The 19,434-nt window shown below is 41.8% G+C and overlaps 1 protein-coding gene across 2 annotated transcripts in view; it reads left to right on the top strand.

Moving 5' to 3' along the window:
• abr (ABR activator of RhoGEF and GTPase) overlaps window positions 1–19,434 on the top strand; it is a 157,952-nt gene that overhangs the window by 64,796 nt on the left and 73,722 nt on the right. For both annotated transcript variants that reach the window (XM_006640845.3, XM_015367428.2), the window contains exons 3-6: window positions 3,509–3,613; window positions 8,399–8,584; window positions 14,216–14,323; window positions 15,242–15,302. In XM_006640845.3, coding sequence (XP_006640908.3) covers window positions 3,509–3,613; window positions 8,399–8,584; window positions 14,216–14,323; window positions 15,242–15,302 — 460 coding nt within the window. The remainder of the gene's footprint in view (window positions 1–3,508; window positions 3,614–8,398; window positions 8,585–14,215; window positions 14,324–15,241; window positions 15,303–19,434) is intronic.

The raw sequence follows: 19,434 nt of genomic DNA, 5'->3' as shown, positions 1-19,434 counted from the left end.
ATAAGATGCGGATATAAAAGTAGGTTATTTAGGGATGAACCCTGTTTTACTTGGAAAAGAAATGAAAGAGGCCACCTCTGTCAAGCAGGGTCAGCATCGAGAACATTTTCTTAGGTGAGGTAAAGGTTTTAATTTTGATACCTGATTGCGATCGACAATGTTCAAAATTAAAGAGTTATTAAGTTTTCTTTCAGAAAATGCTGCATCCCAGATATCAGTGATACACGATAGCCTTGTCTTAGCTCTTACAAAATATGACACCATTTGAGGGGTGATCTGCCTTCTCTAAACAATGAATTTCCGCTGTTTAAAACTGTTTAAGTAGTTGATGAAATGTAAAACTGCAGTTTGTTAATATTTTTATTTGTAAGGGACACCTTATTTATTGAGCACCAACAGGTGGCTTATTAGGTCATCCTTGCTTAGAAGCGTGGTGCCAGTGTTTAGACTGCATCCGGATCAGCATGTCCGCATGCTGACCACATACAAACTCAGTCGTTTGATAAGACTTAAAACTAAGTCCTACAAGTTTGCATTTATTGTTCAAGACGGGGAAGACTGAAGTGACTATTGTGCCACCATTCCACAATAAATTTGCTTAAGCATCTATTATTCCCCCCAAAAAGACCGGTGAACTCTCTTGCCTGCTCAAGCAGGTGTGTCCTTATTGGTGTCTCTGAACCACAACATTTTCATTTTGCAAAAGCAAACAGATGCTGACAGCACTATAGGTTCGCTGTGCCCCTGGTGAAAGTTCAATTAGATTTTGAAAAGAGAGGTTTCAAGCGAGCGAGTCTCTGCAGATAAAGTTACAGCTCAGCTCTTTTTATCCACAATCTCAGGCTCTCTTTGATATAATTGAAAGAAATTATTTGGGAAATAGACTGTGTTGTCAGTTTTGCCTTCAACTGGGTTTCCTTTTTCACATTTCTGTAGTGTTTTTCTTTAGCCATAGAGATTTCTGTCGTGAAGAAAACAAAGAGCAACTGGCAAGCAGGTCTGTTACATTTTGACCAGTCAGCCCCTCCTCTGGTTATTGTCTAGCTAAATACAACCAGGATATGATCTTGATTACACTCCCTTGTATGTCTTAATATTCGCCATATTTAGAAAAAAATATTTTGTCCCTTTTATCACATGAAAATGCTTGAAATGTATCTTTACCATTCTTTGACATTCCGATGTGATTGGCGGTAGCGTCTTTCTTCCTTTGTTTCTCTTCTGTTTTTATTTTCCTTCTTTGGAGTTGTGAAAGTCCAACTCTACCACGGTTTCCATTGCATCAACTACATTTGGCATTAAAGTTTGACGTGGTACCACATGACGGCCACACTCAAGCCAGCAGTGTGAAAGAGATCAGTTCTGATGTTAATCATGAGCAGCTCGTGGGGATCGGAGATAAAGTGTTTGGTATTGCTGAATTTTACTACCTCTTTGCAGAAAGTCATTAGTATTACTATTAAATCAATCCAAATGGCTCAGTTACAACATATAATTTTAATGTGTTTTAGTCTGTCGCCAAATAAAGCCCTGGTTTTCATGGCTCGTATGTGATGTGAACAATGCTGTCTCTGTAGGGCAGACCTGAAGAAAGAGACAGGTGTTTGTGTGAATCCTCTGTAGGCTGGTTCCTTTCCTCCTCTTGAAATACACCAGTAAGAAGAAGCTTAAATTTAAAAACCACATTTGACTATTGACTTACTCCCTTGGTGCCTCACTGTACCCAGAAGGTTTTTGTGGTCACTGTTTCCGTGTGTGTGCTTAAAACACCACTTCACAAGAGCCAAATTCAAATGCCACAGCGCAGGGCCCTCGCCATTAACAAAGATGGCCAAACTGCTCGTTATAGACTGATGCTTACTGTGAAATGCCTAGTGGCCTGCTGATGTAATTCTACAAAAATAGGATTCATATTAAGAAAATGTTGTCTTCTGTCTAGAATTGTGAAATGGGGAAAAAGCTTTGATAGTGATAAAGTTGTGTTTCTGCTTAAAAAACGCTTTTCCAGGCTGGAGGGCCCAGTCGCGATTTCTGGGCCCTGGTTCATGTTTGCTATTTGTGACAAAATGGACAAATAATAACCAGCTCACCTTTGACACTGCAGTCCTGCTGGTAACCAGTCCTGACACTTCTAAGGGAAGTCTTTTAACATAGACTTGGGAAAGTCCGATTGGAATTTCAGCGGCGGAAATCGAGCTTCTGCTTTTAAAGGCTGTTTTAATGTTTGACTTCTTGTGCGAAGCTGAGCCACAGGCAGTAGAGGCTCTTGTACGTCTCCCTACTGTCTCCAAAGGATGAATATGCAGCAAGATGGCCCATAGATGGTGCTCTCCTGCTAGACGTTTTCTGTGGATTTTGTTTCTTTCGGGCAATGTGTGACACAAGTCAGTGCAGACAGGTCTGTATTGCAACCCTAGTTTGGGTGACAGGCCTGCCTGCTGCTCTGCAGATCTCTCTTGAAGACCCTAAGCCGATGCTACACATTCCAGACTCCCAGCACTAAGAATTTAAGCATTTATCAGGAATAAAGCATTGATGCAGTTGCACTACTTCAACTATTCATATGTCATTGGTATAATTGGTGGGGCAGTCCACAAAGAGCTGTGATACAGTGTAGCTAAGTGGGTGGAAAAATACGTCTGCTGTACGTTTTCTTTTGTTATCTGCAGGTTTAAGTCCAGTGCCATGATTATTCATAAAATATCATGGGACACGGCTCTAGTGAAAGCTTTGATCATCCTGTGCAAGTACACCTGTCCAAAGGCTATCCCGATTCAGAGGAGGTCACACAGCTATCGCTGGGACCAGTGCGAACGCAAAAGGCAGACGATGAGTTAGGCGAGACCTCATTGTAGTCGCACTTTGAACTGTGGCTCGTGGAAATTCTGATGGGTGTGTCATTCCATGTGTGGTTTTGCTCAGTTGCAGCTCTGTTCTTTGAAATATCTGTTACTGGTAAAATCGGATAAAGTCGTATGAGGAACCGTGTGTTCTGTCCTCTTCTTAGCATTATGGACAAAACTCAGCAGGAAACTGCATCTCCTTTCGGAGTCGAAGAAGTAGTGCATAGGCCCCTGTTGAACTGGTGGTGTGTGCGGTGCACAGTAACACTGTTGATACTCCTTCTTGCATCAATGAATTGCGGTGTTGTATTTTCTAACACGAGGTGTGGCTGGCTGTTGCTAAGAGGTGCTCTGTTTAAATGTCCATTTCCTAAATCCTGCGCAGATGTCATCTGCAGATATGTAGGATACATTTTCTTCTGCATCCATCTGGCTAAGATGTCATCTCTCTCCCGTTTTACGTCACTTCACACCCTGAAACGTGCTGCATGTGCGCAGTCTAATGCATTGTGAAGTTGTCACCTGTGCACTACACACCTTTATTCCCAAGGTTGTCAAGTATCTTAGTCCTCAGTTCAGAATGTTTGCAGCTGAAGGTCCTCAGGTGTTTTCGGAGACGCTGTTAAATCCTGACTGGACTCCTGATTTTTCCTCTTGTGTCTCAGGGCGACATGGATACTGAGAAGGGACTGGAAATGAGGAAACTGGTCCTCTCTGGGTTCCTTGCCAGCGAAGAAATTTACATCAACCAGCTGGAAGCTTTGCTTTTGGTAAGTTTTGCACAAACCTGATCTCGCTGTTTTTTTTTACAAGCACTGTTGTCTACAGATCTGTGATCTTGTAAGTGCTGTGAGTGGGTATTTAGGACAAAGAAAGAGAAACAAAGCAACTCTAAAAAAAGCCCCTATTAAGAAACCATTGAGAAATGTAGTTCCTTCCTGCCAATGTACTATGTCATTTCCTGCTGGTTCTTTTTTTGTTAGTTGGTTCTTGTTTTGTTCTTACAGAAGCATTGTAACAGGCTTTTGTCCATGTCCTATACCCTCCCTTAACGATTTCATTTCAAGTGGAGGTTGCGAGAGACGGTTAACTCTATACAAGGCTGCAGTTCCACCTTCACCTACACCTGAGTGCCACAGTGAATCCAAAAAGGCTTTCTTTCAAGATACTGGATCCATGTGTCTGTGAAGACATCCAGACATGTACTGTAGTTTATTTGGTTGACAGTTTCATCTAAAGCAACCGATGCCATTTGTATCCATTCCAGCAGCTGGGTATTCTCCCAAAACAGTCTAAATGAAGAACTTTGCTCAGGGGCACAACAGCACCTTCCACCTGGGGTGCAGCCTCACAAGCATCTACTTACAAGCCCAGAGCCCTGGTTGCTGAGTGTAACCAGGATTCTGGGAGATAAAGGCCCAGAACTGCTTAGAAAGTGTGGGGCTTCCATGATGCTGACTGTGAAAGCAAATTAAATCAGTCAGGGTGTAAACATACTTATTGAACATATCATACAAATTAAAAAATGAATAGAATGTAGATTGAATTTGCAAGAGGTAAGATATTTAATTACAAACAACAATTTTAAGCTTTTTCTGTTGTGTTTTTTCTGAAACCACCTTGTGCAGCTCAAAGCTTCATTTTGTGCTTGTGTTTACTTCAGCACACATTATTTCTTAGGTGTTTTGGACCTATAACATTGTATTTTTTTAAATCCATCCCTGTTGTAAAAATCAAAGCTGTAGAAGCCATTGTAGAAAATTTATTCATTTTTATCATTTTTCAGAAGCTGATTCATTCAGTAGTGTGCTTCTTAAGAACTGGAACTTTAGATCAACCATATTAGGGGTTTTCTAAATACAAAACTCAGATTTAATGCAAGGGCATCACATAATACTGCATCATAACCAGTATTTGATGTATTTGAAAAGTGTTTCTTGGTTAGGTTTAAAAAATACAGAAAGCTCTGCAGAGAGCTGTCAGTTCACCTTGGCCCAGTTACTGTAAGTTGTCATGTTTGCTTTTTCTTTTACGCCTTGTTACAGTTACTGTTCCTCTGTTTTTTTTCCCCTACAGTGACTGTACTATAGCTGTAAGTCAAACCTGGAAATTCAGGCAGGGGTCAAAGGCTGAAGGCATTTGCATATCGTACACAGTAGATCCTACGAGCGATACCGTCACTCAGATTGTCATGATTGGTCTAATCGCGGGCAGTAGCTGTCAAAGAAGCGAGCCTGCTCGGCACTGCAACAGCGGGTTATTATGATGTCTCCAGCACATTTGAAATAACTCAAATATATTTTACTCGGTTAGGAATTAAGTTTCATGGATTCGTGATGGATGCTTGCTCTTAAGTCTGTTCATTGTATAACTGCTACCATCCTCTTTGCAGAGCTGTCAAGGTGATTGAATTGTCCACTATTGATCAGAATACACACAAATACCCCCCTACCTAATTTTAGTGCTGAGGACTGCCTCCTTGACTTTGCTAGGCCTAGTTATAATTTTAATAAAATCAGTAACTGATGAACGGCAGTTGTTTGGTGAAATACAGCTAAGGATGTTTTAAGGAATATTAAAAAAAAAATGTTGGGAATGCAGTGAATGCATGTGAATTCTCGCAAAAGACCTATATCCATGCTTCCTGTTGCCAAAGTGTGCTACTCCAGATTAATAGTTTGTATATATAAAAATCTTGTTGGTGATGAGTGGGGTCTTTATCTGTTAAGTTCACGTACAAACCACACAGCTGATGATTATTTCGTTAAATCATTCTGGAGCTGGATTGCATTGTAAAATATGGATAATCAGCAGTGAAATACCCTAAATGGTACTTCTTCGAGACTGTCAAAGTGATTTATTTAGATACATAATGATATTTTATCTTAAGGACTCCACCTTGCCCATCTGTTTTCTTCCAGCTTCATCCAGTTCAGGGCTGCAGGAGGGCCAGAGTCTGTCCTGGCAAGCAGTGGTTGCAGGGCAGGGTGCGGTCTGGACCAGCTTTTCGGTCTGTGCCCTGAAGGAGGAAACCCACCAGATCATGGGCAGAACACAGGCAGAGGAAACCAGACAGTTTAGAAAACCGTCTGATTTTATAGGTGGTGTTCAGTTCCATCATACTGGTGCTGTTATTGACTTGCACTGTCAGTTTTATGCTCTGACAGCTCGTACAGAGTTAATTTCTTTCTCGGTTATTTAAAGGATAATGAATGTACAAGTAAAGTCTCTTTAGACATCACCACAGCTAGTATAACGTACAATTCATAAATATACTCCAGCTGAGTAAGTTCTTGCTCAAATGTAATTCTTTTTTTTAAATAGTTTTTTAAAAACATTTTTACTGGTGCCAATTAACTAATTAAAAGCAGAAACTTGAAAAGGAAAAATCAAAGAGCTGCGCATCAGAAGAAATGAAAGCTTGTAAAAAGCCATGGTCTGACTCGTGCTTCTGCTCCAGAACCACTTGCATCCACTAGTTCTTCAGGTGAGCGATCCAGCAGCTGTACTGAACAATTGCCCCGCTTATTCTTTTTTTCCCCCACTATAAATTATGGAAAGGAAGCTGATAGGGGGCATATTTCCAAGAGAGACCCCACTCGTCAATCTGCAGGACGAAAGGAATGCCACTGAGATGCATGCACCTTCCACATGAAACCTCTTGTCATCAGATTCACCAGCTTATCACCTCCGTCTTGTCACGGTGGGGCTGTGCCAGGGTGCCTAGACCGTATGTGGTCTCAGCTTCAGGTCTGGTTGAAAACACCGACAAGACCGCGATGGAGCTGATGACTGAGGCCACGGCACGGTGGTTTTTGTGGTGTAGCATTTATCCTTTTGCTAGGATAAGGTCTCGTTCTTTGCCCAGACGAACCCTGATCTGACTGAAACACCCCAAGAATAATTCCAAGTTGCACACCCCAAAAAAAATGAAATGGAGTAAGAGTTACTGAATACTGTGGGAGTTGGGTGCGCTTGAGTCAGTGATTATTAAGATGATCATTAACTGCTTTTTCAGCCCTTTTGATGACTAACGGAGCTTAGAAGTGGATGGTTCTGTTTTGCCTCCTGATCTCTGGTTTTAAGAAGAGGAAGTGTCCTCCGGCATGACTGATGTCTTTTGCACTTTTCAAGCAATTCAGCAGCTGAGCTCTTTTTTTGTGTGTGTGGCGTGTTTAAGTAGCATGCACGCTGTATTAAAAATATTCCCGTGTGTTCAACAACAAGAATACAAGCATATCCTGCTTCAAAAGGGGAAAACAATTAGTTAACAGGCAGTTCCTGGGGATGATATGCAGCGCAGCACGTTTAGGATGAAAACGTTTAGTCTTTTAACCCATGGGGAAAGAAAGTACTGATTTTAAAATGTTGTGCTGCTTCACAGACACTAAAACCAGGTGACTCTGAAAAAGGTTTAATTAATGAGTACAGAGGACAGAAAAAAAGTATACTCATTGCTTAAGAAATTATGCTTGCAGAGTCATTGTACACATAATACACTTGACTTGAGATGCATACTGGTGAAAGACTGAATGTGGCTGTAAGATGACAGAATTTCTGCAAACCACATGTTGCTTCAGTACAAAGATCTACTGTGACTGGTGGAAAACAGGGCTAATGTACCAGTAGAAAGCATCTGTGCCTCCAGAACTTCCAGTGCATAACCTTGCATCTATGTGATTTAGAAGCTTATGTCACTTTTCTTGTTTTAATTTGCATAATACGTACAATTTAATTCACATTCAGCTTATTTTTTGTCTGTAATACTTTTGCTCCTTATTGTTGTGTGGCTGCATTGCTCACAGTCTAAAGCTGCAGTGCACCAGATCAGCCACAGTTTGCACCCCGAAATAAAGGCCGGAATCTAAGAATATTTTGTTTTTTGTCAGGCCTGAGAGTTTTATGTTTCGACTTGCATCTGTTAGCATTTATCCGAATATAACATTTTGGGAATAAACATCCTAAATGAAAAGTGAAGGGGTTGTGTGCAGCTCACACTGAGGCCTGGGGTCGCCTTAAGCAATGCTGGTTTCTGAGGGGTCTGGATCAGAATTGCAGCTGTGTGTCCCTGCTGACCTGGGAGACAGCATTTGAGATGTCAGAATGAAGGGGTATAGCTTTGGGTTCCCTTTTCAGCGAGCCCTGCACAGCAAGCAGAGCTGTCTCCCTGCGTACGTACTTTGAATAATTCGCATCGTAAACCACTGACCTGTGCTGGGCTCAAGCGCCCAGCTCCTGGAGTAGAACCCCAAAGCAGGCACGGATTTAAAAAATAACAGATTTCGACAGTTATAAATCCATCTTAATTTGGGCAGCATTGTTATTAAATTGGAATTAAAACCCCTGAGCAGTCAAGCATGAATCAAGCGATGATAAAACGGCTGAACTGAAAGTCATACTGAAAATACTGAGACACATATGCAATCGCTAGCAAGGAAATGGTGTGGCTTTGTTTTTGATCTTATTTGCAGAAATATTAGTCCTGGACATCCGATGTCTTGTATAGATCGCGATGCTCTTGTTCTGTTCTAACGCAGCCGTTTGTTTCCCTACAGCCCATGAAGCCCCTGAAAGCGACAGCGACCACATCCCAGCCTGTCTTGACAATACAGCAAATAGAGACCATTTTTTACAAAATCCAGGACATTTTTGTGGTCCACAAGGAGTTTTATGACGAACTGTACCCCAACATTCAGCAGTGGGACAACAAGGTCACAGTGGGACACCTCTTTCAGAAATTGGTAAGCCCATCCAACAGAACTCCCTCACCACCGACAGCAGACAGCAGACACCGACCCTTCGCAGTGGGGAGGAGCATTTGAATTTCTTTTGTGAGCATCTTACAACAAGATCTGGCATTAAATTGGCACTGGTGTTGTCTTACATAGATAATGCAGTGACTCTGTGGATATGTCCTTTGTTGGTGCAGTCTGAATCAGGTGAAAATAAGATGATTAAGTGCATTTAAATTATTTATTTCATAGCATAATTTAAAATCAAAGATGTGCTGTGCTTTTAGACCAAAGCGGAACGTGTAACAATCAGTGAATGAAAACTGAGTTCAAGACAAAATTCAGTCATTCACAGTACATTTACTGTAGTTGTCCTTAATAACTCTGTTTAATGAGCATTTGAAGAACCTTATTTCTTTTAAACCAGCTCAGCTTTATTAAGTTGTTTTTACAACTTGAGTAAATTGTTTATGTAATGCATGCTTCTGGAGAAGATGTCGAGTATCAGATGTCAATCCTTAGGAGTTAAACCTCTGTCGGATGATCTCCTCAGGACCATGAGAATTCCCTTTCTTGTTTTGCCCAAACCCCCTTTTTCGCTGCTCCCCAAATGAGAGAGCAGTCTACTGTAAATCCCTCATGTGCAAGTGAGTCACATCTCCCCTAAAATTCATTTCCGCAGTTAATTACATCCGTGCGTCTTGCATCCTGCAGGAGAGGATCAGCCCTTCCAGAGCTGGTAATGAGAGCACCCTCATAGCATTTCATTTCTCAAGATCTTCCCTGCAGTCGAGCTCTTCTGCGTTTCCCAGATTACAAGGTTTCAAGATGCTCACAGATGACATGTATATGTTACCGGTTTCTTTTAGGTGTTCTTTTTGAGGAAAAAAGGGCACAATTCACTTAGCATTCATCATAAGGGAAGCAAGGTTTTGAGAGGAGAAATGAAGGACATCCCCTCGGTTTATTAGTACAGTTTCACTATTGGAAAAAATCATTTTACGAATTAAAAATTCATTAGTAAAAATGTCAAACAGTAGGAGCATAAGACGTGGAAGCGATATATCCTGTAGCGTTACAGTGGGCGCTTAAAAGTTCAAGCCGTGCCACAATTCAACGGAGATTAAAAAATTAAAAGGTGGTGGTCAAAGCTATGTTTGCCTGCTTGTCTTATAATTAAAAGTGAAATTCCAAGCAATACAAAATGAGGTTTACATGCTATGAAATATTTCAGAGCATGGATCATCTTGAAGTATCGCAATGGTTTTTCAGGGTGGTTAAGACTGAGCTATGCTCATTTCCTTTTTTTTTAGAGAGTTGGATGCTGTAAAGCAAATGTTTTTTAATTTTGTGTGTGGGTGTATGGAAGTTTATTACAATGTCCTAGATTTACACACAGCTCCAAAAATTAATTCTGGCTCTATAGGAACCTAAATGTGCTTCTATTTCTTTAGCTTTCTTTGGTTCAGTCAGCAGTAATTAAAATACTGAATTAGTCATTTGTTGCTTTCAGTGAAATCTGATTAGCATGTGTCTTCAAACGGAAGTTTTTGTGTTTTAAATCCTGCGTGAATCCAGGGCTTCTTTGAAAGTCCTGTTTCTCTGTTCCTAAAGCGTGATATCGTATTGCTGTGTCTTTGGCAAACTGCAGTTCTAGTCTTTCAGTCTCTCATCTCATTCCTTTTTCCAGTAGTTTGTACAGCTGTCTAAGTGCAGTGCAGTTTGATGGATTGCTCTGCTACACACGCTACGCTGAAGGAATCAAACCTTGGGTGGCAATTGAGGTTCTTTTGCCTTTTGCCGAAAGTATCTTTGAGCATTTTAGATTTTTCATTACATCCCACCTGCCCCGGAGCAACCTGAAAGCAAACAGAATTCCCCACCAGTGCACCGTTCTGCTTCCCCTCATCCCATGGCTCAGCTGCCTCTTTGAAAGGCTTGAGAAGAGGCGTTGGTTCCCACTCCATCTGTACAGCGCGATGCTGGGTGTATGAGAAATACAGATGCCTGGCAGTAACTGTACCTGTTCTTACTGCTAATCTGCAGCGGTGCAGCGGGGGGGGTTAGAGGGGTCGGAGGCAGAGGGGGGGTAGAGGGGTTTCATTTAAAATACACGGCATAAAAATGGATAAAACACTGGGGAGATTAGTTTGTCTTTTCTTAAGCTATAGCCACTGAGTCATTCTAAACTAAACAAATTAATTAAAATGCCCAGTTGCCATGCTCAGAAGGCTGATGACATTTAGTATAACAGCACTGAAAAATGAACAAGAATTAGGAGGGTATAATACAGTATTATGCAGTATGAATGTGTAGATATGTCTCTCTAAAGATTTTCAATTGAGGGTTTGAATTTAGGGAGAAATCTTTGCTTATTAAATCCTGACAGTATGCATCTGTGTGACCTGTGTGCATGTAGCATGGGTTTAGGCATCTTGGACGCAAATTGTTGAGGAAACATGATTGGCAGGATTTGTGGTATGAAATCATGCAAAAAATGACTACGTGCATTTGATATGACGCGTGTCCTTCAGGTGCAGACTGTGCTGCAGTATGATGTAATTAAGAGACGCATGCGTGGTGTACTAGAAACAGTTTAAAGTGCAATACTTAAGTCACTTGTGTTATCCCAAACACTTCTGCTGGTGTGAAAACGAAAAACAGGTCTTGCCTTTATTCCTCAGGCAGCATGCAGTTTTGATCAGAGCGGAGATGTTGCTAGGATACAGCGTACGTCACTGATTCTAATCAAGGCTGCCAGCTTCACACTTGCTTCTCAGGAGACGCATCGCAGTCGAGGTGGTGTTGTGGATTTGAAAGATTTTGTGCTGTTGTCATGTTTCACTTTCCCCCCCGAAATTAAAGATTGAGGTGTAGGACTAAACCGTAATTTTGTAATTGTTTGTTTTTCAGGATGAGTTATAACTGAAGCACTGGGATCTGTAATGTTTCAGTGTGTTCTTTCTTTTTTAGTCCCTATATCTGAGGAGTGTTCCTTTAATTTCAAAATAAAGCACATACTAGATGTCATGGACGTGTAAGCGAGAGGGAGATTAGTCAGAAACCCCAGAAGAAGAGGGATGCCAGGCTCCATATTTGTATTCTGTCCTTTTTTAACTGTGCGTTATGCAGATTTAGAAAAAATAAATTTTAATTTAAATAAAAAGTACTTCACAAATATTGAAGTATTACATTAGGTATGAGTCCAAGAAATGGTTGTGCAGGGTGCAGGGTGCAGGTACAGTACATTCATTTAAATAAGAACAAGTGCAAGTGCAAAATGAAATAGCAGGAGTGTGGATACAGAGAAGTAATGTAGACACCCTGTAGGTATGTATTCCCGGCCTACAGTGAACAAGTGCAGTAACAATACCAGTCTGAGAGTTCCGAACATCAGGACACTACAGAAGAAGAGTTATTGAAGGATGTACAGTAGATGAGGGCAGAGAGATCTCGGGTGCTGTGTGTGTTGCTGCAGAAAGGCGGTCAGGAGCTGATGGAATTGAGCTGCTCTTTATTTCAGTGATAGTTCATTCCACTTGTCAGGCTTTGCCACTTGTCCGTTGTACCACTGGCTTCTTCGAGATCTCCTGTAAGACCTGAAGCGTCTGCATATCTCATTGCTAAAGGGCACGGCTGCTCTAAGGATGTCCAGCCCTGGGACAGCACTGCTGCCTGCAAGTTCTTATTCCAGCTCGGCTATTTACCTGCTTAATCGGAGCACTTTATCTGCTTTTCCCATGCTGACATTATAGAAAGACTGGCTTTCCATGGCCAAGAGCTGGACACCCCTGATTTAGTTCTTTAACACCAGGGAACAAGTTTGCACAGTAAGGGCATCAAAAAGAGACGCCATTTTCCGTGGCTCAGGAAGGGTTAAACTTTTAACAACTCTCTCTGTCATCTTCTTTTGCTTTTACTGTGGTGGAGAGGGATTGAGTTAATGATGTAAAGCTAAAAGGAGAAGAAGCCTTGAAAATCAATATTAACCTTGGATAATGTCATTTTGTTTCCAGTTAATTATTGTAATTTGTTATTGGTAATTCTTGGTAATTCAGATGTTGTTGGACACCGTTTGTCCTTGGGGTGCTGTGTTTTGAGGGCTGATCTCCTGATTCACTCTCAGCATGTTCATTAGCTCTTATGTCTAAGACACAGTCTCAGCGTTGACTGTGCTCACAGAGGTTTCCTGTATTATTATTCTACACATGCCAGTCTGTGTCAGAGTGGCTGGCTTCAAACACAGTCAAGCTCAAAGCTGCCTGTGGAGAGTGGGATGAGTCAGGGTGGCCTGTCGTTTTGGTTAAAAATGCACCCAGGATGTTGAAATACAGTAAGACACTAGAAACTCCGTGTTGCCAAATTTGTCTTGCCTCTGAAGTATTTTTCTAGAAAACACAAAGGAGAGTTTTCTCCTTTCAGCGAGACGTGGCTTTTAAAGTAGGTCAGCTTCATTTGAGCTGCTGTGTACGTTTGAAGGGTCATTAAAATTGCTGGCACTGCTAGAACTTTGAGCTCTTCCCTTGCAGCTTGTTCATGCCTTCAAACACCTGCAACAGGACTGATCTTCAAGGACAGCAGCTTTCCTTTTTTTCTTTATATCGAACCGCCAGTAACTTTTGTGACACCCACCCAATTTGGAATAGCCAGTTATGCCTTTTTATTTTTTCTCATCTTGGCTGAAATTAGAAACCCCATGAGTGCAAACAGGGGCGAATGAGGAAGTGGAGGCAGGTTCCTCTGACGCGTCTTCCTTTCTGCTAGTGGTCTTTTGCCACATCGTTCCCAGGCGGTGCAGCTGATCAGGGGAGAGGTGCTTCCCTCAATGACAGCACTTTGAGCCTGCAGGTGCCCCAGGCTGCCCCAGACAACACCTTTTGACATGCAAAGCACTATATAGGGTTGGAGGTCAAGTGTGTGGCTAGCTCCATTTCCCACAGCCCTTTTTTTTTAATACTGTCGGCAAGCAACACATGCTAAAGGTGTTTAAACATGCATATCTGTCTGTCAGGGGGCCAGAGATCATCTTTAATTGCATGAACCAAATTACAAAGACACCCAGTGTAAACGATTGTGTTGTGTTTAGCAAATGCATGGGAAGGAAGAATTGTATTGCAGGGACAAAAGCAGACCTTTACAAAGACTTACTGAATTTCTGCTGGGACCTCAAAGCAGTTTCTTGACATTTTGACAATCTCCCACTTACCGTGATTAATGCCTTTAGAAAATGACAGAATGATAAGACAATGAAGTTGCTTCTTCAAAAGTTTGGTTCATACAGTAGGCACAGAGGATTGAGTGGGCTTTCAGTCGTTTGTGGTATTTTACATACAGTGAGACTCAAGCCCAAGTTTTGTTTCTGAGTTTCAGAGGCAGGCTGCACCACAGCTTGAGATGGATCAGGCTGCAAGCCACAGAACACATCCTGGTGTTTTCTGCCTTTGTGTAATTTCATATTCTCAGGTGAAATCCCCCCAAACAGACTTCTACACATCTGTATTAATGTAGCTCCCAAGGTCTTTAGGATCAAGAGCCTTTAAAATAACGGTGGTCTTCCACCTTTCATGCCTGTTCCAACTGTTTGAAGCAAAGTGCTCACAGCCTCTTCTTTTATTAAAATTGTTGTTTTTTTTTTATCAGGCTAGCCAACTTGGTGTTTACAAAGCATTTGTGGATAACTACAAAGTTGCCGTAGAGACTGCCAGGCAATGTAGCCAGGCGAACATCCAGTTTCAGAAGATCTCAGAGGTAAGGAGAAAGAATTCAAATCAAGGGTCAAGATTATGATGGCATTGTTGAGCATACTGTGCGTTTTGATGTTCAATTCAGCACCGTGTCTGCATGAAGTAAAATGACATTTTATTTTTAACCATTCCCCTTTTATATGTTGGTTAATATTCAGTTTGATTTATCTTTAGCATCAAATTAGTTTAAAGCCTTTCCTACTCTACAATGGGGGCCGGTTTCTTTCCTTTGCATACTGTATGATGTTGTGTTTCTGTTTCTATTATCAGTACATGTGATTGTTTGCAGCTTTTCTCTTTTTTTTTCCCCAATGTGTGAAAGTGCCAAAAAAAACAATTTCCTGTAACATTCCATGGAAGTAGGTTACTTTTTTGGGAAGGACAGGGTTAATAGGACTGCTTTTTGAAGCGTAATGGCACTGTTCTGTATTAAGAAATGAATCCTTCTGTTCCATTGTTTCCAATGACTGCACTAACAGCACTTACCGATACTGTGATCAGTAGGCAACATACAGATCAATAAGATCAGTACACATATTGGCGATTGTCCTAATGTAGATAATCAAAAGAATATTTTTTTTCTGAAGTGTCATTTCAAAGAACAGCCATAAACTCTGGTCAGTGTTTTGTCTCTTAAAAGTGATTTTTTTTTTAGCATTTAGTAGTTTTCCTCTCCATGCACTGTGGCTTCTGTTGCATGTGCAGTTTCCTTGTCGAAAAGGCAAAACCTTTAAAGAAGCAGCACAAGTGCAGTGATCTGTTGTTAAAAAAACAAATGCCTCTGAAACCTGGTGCCGAAGCTCCCTGTCTGCTACAGCTCGTCATGCCTTGCGGTGGATCGTTTTGAATTGAGCCAACAGGTCAGCGTTTCCTTCGTGCCTGTTCCCGTGCCTTTGCTGAATATTCCCCTTGCTCCTTGCAGAACCTCAAAGTGAAGGGGCCCAAGGACTCAAAGGACTGCACCACCACGGTCACGATGGAAGGTGAGTTCGCCCCGGCGCTGCGCTGGCCCGGGGCCCCGCTGAGGGCGCAAACCCTTCCAGCCTGCAGGGGCAGGCGCAGGAGCAGTGGCGGGGCAGGCTGCTTCGGACCAGCCGCCTCACAGCGCGCTGCTGAATTGGGGGGGGGTTCCCCTTTAAGATGCTGGGTCTGCCCAACCCCTCTGCTTGGGTATGCAACCGGCTGGCTGAGGTGGCTCTGCTCCAGCCCTGTGAAGACGCTGGCTGACTGGCTATGGAGAGTAGTAGGCAGGGAGAAATGGCTGTAGAGGTGGAGGGAAGATTGACATGGAAATTCTACTGATTCTCAGGCTGTGTTGTAACTGCACCTACGGTAACTGAGCATGCTTGTCTTTTTCTCTGCAGAAAGCACTGATTGCTTTTTTTTGTTCTGTCAAGGAAAATTGACTAGCAGAATTTAAAGGGTTTTTTTTTCTTTTTGCATTTTAAAGCTTTTTTTTCCCTCCCCGTTCTTGCTGCTGGCTCCTTTGTCGGATTTGTTCAATTCGTTCTTTGTTCATTTGCATCTTCACAGGCAGTTAGTACATTTTGTTCATTAAGCTGCTTTTTTTTTTTGTTGTCCTGCGTTTTGCTGGAAAAAATCAAAACAGATGCGCGTGTCCTTTCTTTAATGTTCTTTGTGTGCTAAGGCGGCTGAATGTGTCTGTCTTTTGAAGTTCAAGACAGATGCCGGCATAAGTTTATTTTTAATTTAATTCATTTTGCTTATCTGTTACTGGCGGCTGTCCTTAAGCATGTCTTGACAGCATTTAGTGCTAAAATGCTGGTGGGCGCACAGACTTTTCGGATAAGGGTTGCTCGTTTTAAAACCTCCGAGGAAGGAATGTGACTTTGCCTCCTCGTTCAGTGTCAAAATGCATATTTGCAGTATTTATATACAAGTGCTTATCTTAGTGGAGATGCAATCCTTTCATGGCAAAATCAATATTCTGAAAATGTACAATATTACAGACTTGTGGTCTGTGGATATCTGTGATGCCTGTCTGGAATCTTCTCTTTTCACTGGAACAACATGCCTGTAGACTTAATATTCACATATTGAAATGCGGAACAAGTCATGCATAACAACAGCTGTCTTTCGGGTTAATAACATTAGTAACAGTTACTGTATAATGCTGGTGTCTTGCTTTTATCAGGGTGGATAGTGCCTTGCAAGAGTTAGATTTCCCTTCTTATTTAGGAATCTCCCCGCACCTATTTTAAAAAAAGGGTTGTGTTTATAGCTGTTATAACCAGCATTCTGATAGAATCTTTTAATGGTTTGTCCCCTTTTTTTAAGACGTGCATGTGTTGTGGGTGTCTGGAGTTTAAACAGATAGGGTGTGAATTCTGAGGTTGTAATTAATCGTGCAGTATTGATCAGTTCGGTACAATGGAGCTGGGATTCAGGCACAGCCAAACTAACGGCAAAACACCCAGCTCCAGTCCCTGATGTCACCCCATAGAGCGCGGTTTCATGCTCTCTGAAATTGCTCTGTGGAATGAACTTCTTTGTGTCTTGTTTAGAAACAGGTTTCCTGTGTGGTCCACTCGGCGGAACGCAATTATTTTATTTGGATCAAGTGCGATTTCCGCACTAACCTGGTGTTTTAACAATGCTTTTTTTTATCAGGGATGGAAAAAGACTTTAAAAACTGGATAAGTGTCTGTAATTCCCAGGAAAGTCTTGTTTTAAACCTTGCTTTGTTCTGTTCAAATACAATACACAAGTCTACTGAAAACAGTTTTAAATTAAAGGAAATTATGAGTTATTCACTGTTGCAGGGCAATGGCTATGGTTATCTTTTTCTGTCTCAATAATAAGTCTGTAATTGTGTGAGCTTGGGATTTGAAGTAAAAAACCATGTGTGGGCTGACAGCAGTCATTTTACAGGCATTAACTGAGAAGTTAAAATCAGTGCCCTTGTTTCATTGCTCCCAAGTGCTGTTCTCACACACAGCCTGGCAATTGTGCTGGAATGAAACAGTAATTCTGCCCGTCTAGCCAATAAAAGAGAGCTCGTTTTGCTTTTCTGATTTTACAGTCCTCGTATCGTTTCACCTTGGAGAATCAGTGCCGGGAAGAAACGTATTCATTATGCAGTAGCTACTATATAGGTAAAATGTTTACAGCTAATTATACTTAAATAGTTTTAATTAATGAGGTGGCTGGGAGCAGTTTTGTATAGCTGTAATGTGAAATTTCAAGCATTATTGATTAATGTATTTTTTTCATTCGCAGCGTTTACACAGAATTGACTTGAACATGCATGGTTTTGGGGATTGCCCTTTTGTATGTACAGTAGGTGTCACTGAAACGGCTGTACATCATCAATGCCGTGTGATGCAGTGTGTGAGAAATGAGCTGCTTTTCTGCGGTGTCATTTTCAGTACCTATCTTTGTCACCATCAGTCCCGATGTGTTGTGCTGTAGTTGTAGCAACGTCCTGTGTAAAGTAAGAAAAGGCCTCGCCACGCCCGTTACATGTGTTGGTTTGAGAGAGTTTGATCCGAACCCATGCCTTAGAGGCGTGGAACACATTCCAGAAAATTTCTTTTTGCAGTCGGTTGGTGCTGTTTCATCTTCTGTTAGAGGTGTTGAGAGCTTTGGTATTTGTGCTCAGAAAATCAGATTTATGGAAAAGCCTGTTCAACAGTATTTTCAACAGTGCTGTATGTACAGTAGTAGCCCATGGACTAAATAAACGGGGAAATGCATGTTTAAATAAATTATATTGCTTCTTATACTAATATTTCTACAGTACTGTACATAATATAAAAATAAGGAAAGGTCATTTTCAGGTCCGAACCCTAGGGGACTCTACATGTAACCATTCAGCAAAGACCAGTAAGGATGTGGCTCTGCACTTGTGGTCGACACAGTATCGTCACTGCCTCTGGTGCGCAAAGATGAGATCTGAGTAAACTGTTCAGAACTCTAGACACATTGAAATCCAGTTGTCTTAGGTGTGGATTCATGCCATATGGACAATGGACTGAACAGATCACAGCAGATTGCTTGCAGTTTTGGAATTGCATCTAGCAGTCCATCAACGTGCATAAAACAATGAGCATGGTGTGCTCTCTTCTCCACCTATTGTGTGCTGTACCTGCCGCCTTTAATTGCCTTCAGTTAATGGACTGCAGCACGGGGCACCCATTCTTTTTAAATTGTGACCAACCATACACTTGCTAAGCACTGTCTAGACTGTTTGTTTTATTAAACAAGCTGTTGTTAAACAGTTTACGCCTATTTTAAGTTTTCAAAAAAGTCAGTTCATGTTACGCAACGTCTTTTCCGCTTTTTGGCTAATTTATTTTCCGTTACTCGTTTATTTCATTCATATTTTTTCAAAAGTAAAACCTCAAAACCACTCCTCCCCTTGAAAGGTATTCTTGCATCATATCCTGTGTTCCTCAAATAGGCCTATGCGACTGGGTGGATAAATCCAATAGCAAATTGGGAATACACATTTAGGAAAATTGAGTATTGGTATCAAATGAACAAGCTCAAATATTCCGGATCACATACAGCACATCACACAAAAGGCTTGGATTTATAGCATATCTCCTATCAGTAATGGCTAATAAGGAGAAGTAAAGAATTGGATAACTGTGACAGAATACCACAGAAGAAGCAGCTCATTTTCACACTGCAATTCAGAGAGACAGACGGCTGTTTTTGTTTAACTGCTTTTAGTGATGTGATGCAAGTGAGCCAGTTCTCCTCTGAAAGGGCGCTGTGCACGGGTGGGAGCGCGGCTGTGTATTTTGTTTGGACGCAGGTCTGGTCCCCTGCGGGCTCTCCTTGCAGGAGTTCTTGTATGTTGTTTTGATTTGAAGTCCGGGGAGCCAAATTGGAGCCGGATGCTCAGGCAGCCTCTGCTGAGATTGAAGCATGAAGAATTCCGTTGAATAAGCGCCTCCGAGGTCACAGGCAGATGGGGAGTCATCGACCTGAGGACCGGGCTATTGTGAGGGAGGTCCGCACAGGGATTGCTAATGAGGTGCTTCTTTTCATGTAGCTGTAGAGCGACCTCGAGAAACCGGGGGTCCCCGTGGGTTTTCGAGAACCGTGCTCCCTGCTCTGCGCAGTGCTGCCATGCTTGTGGCACTT

This window comes from Lepisosteus oculatus, chromosome 26 (assembly GCF_040954835.1).
Source record: "Lepisosteus oculatus isolate fLepOcu1 chromosome 26, fLepOcu1.hap2, whole genome shotgun sequence".
In the NCBI taxonomy this organism is placed as follows: domain Eukaryota; kingdom Metazoa; phylum Chordata; class Actinopteri; order Semionotiformes; family Lepisosteidae; genus Lepisosteus; species Lepisosteus oculatus.
Note: the sequence above shows the minus strand (reverse complement) of the source record. Positions and strands in the feature narration are given on the sequence as shown.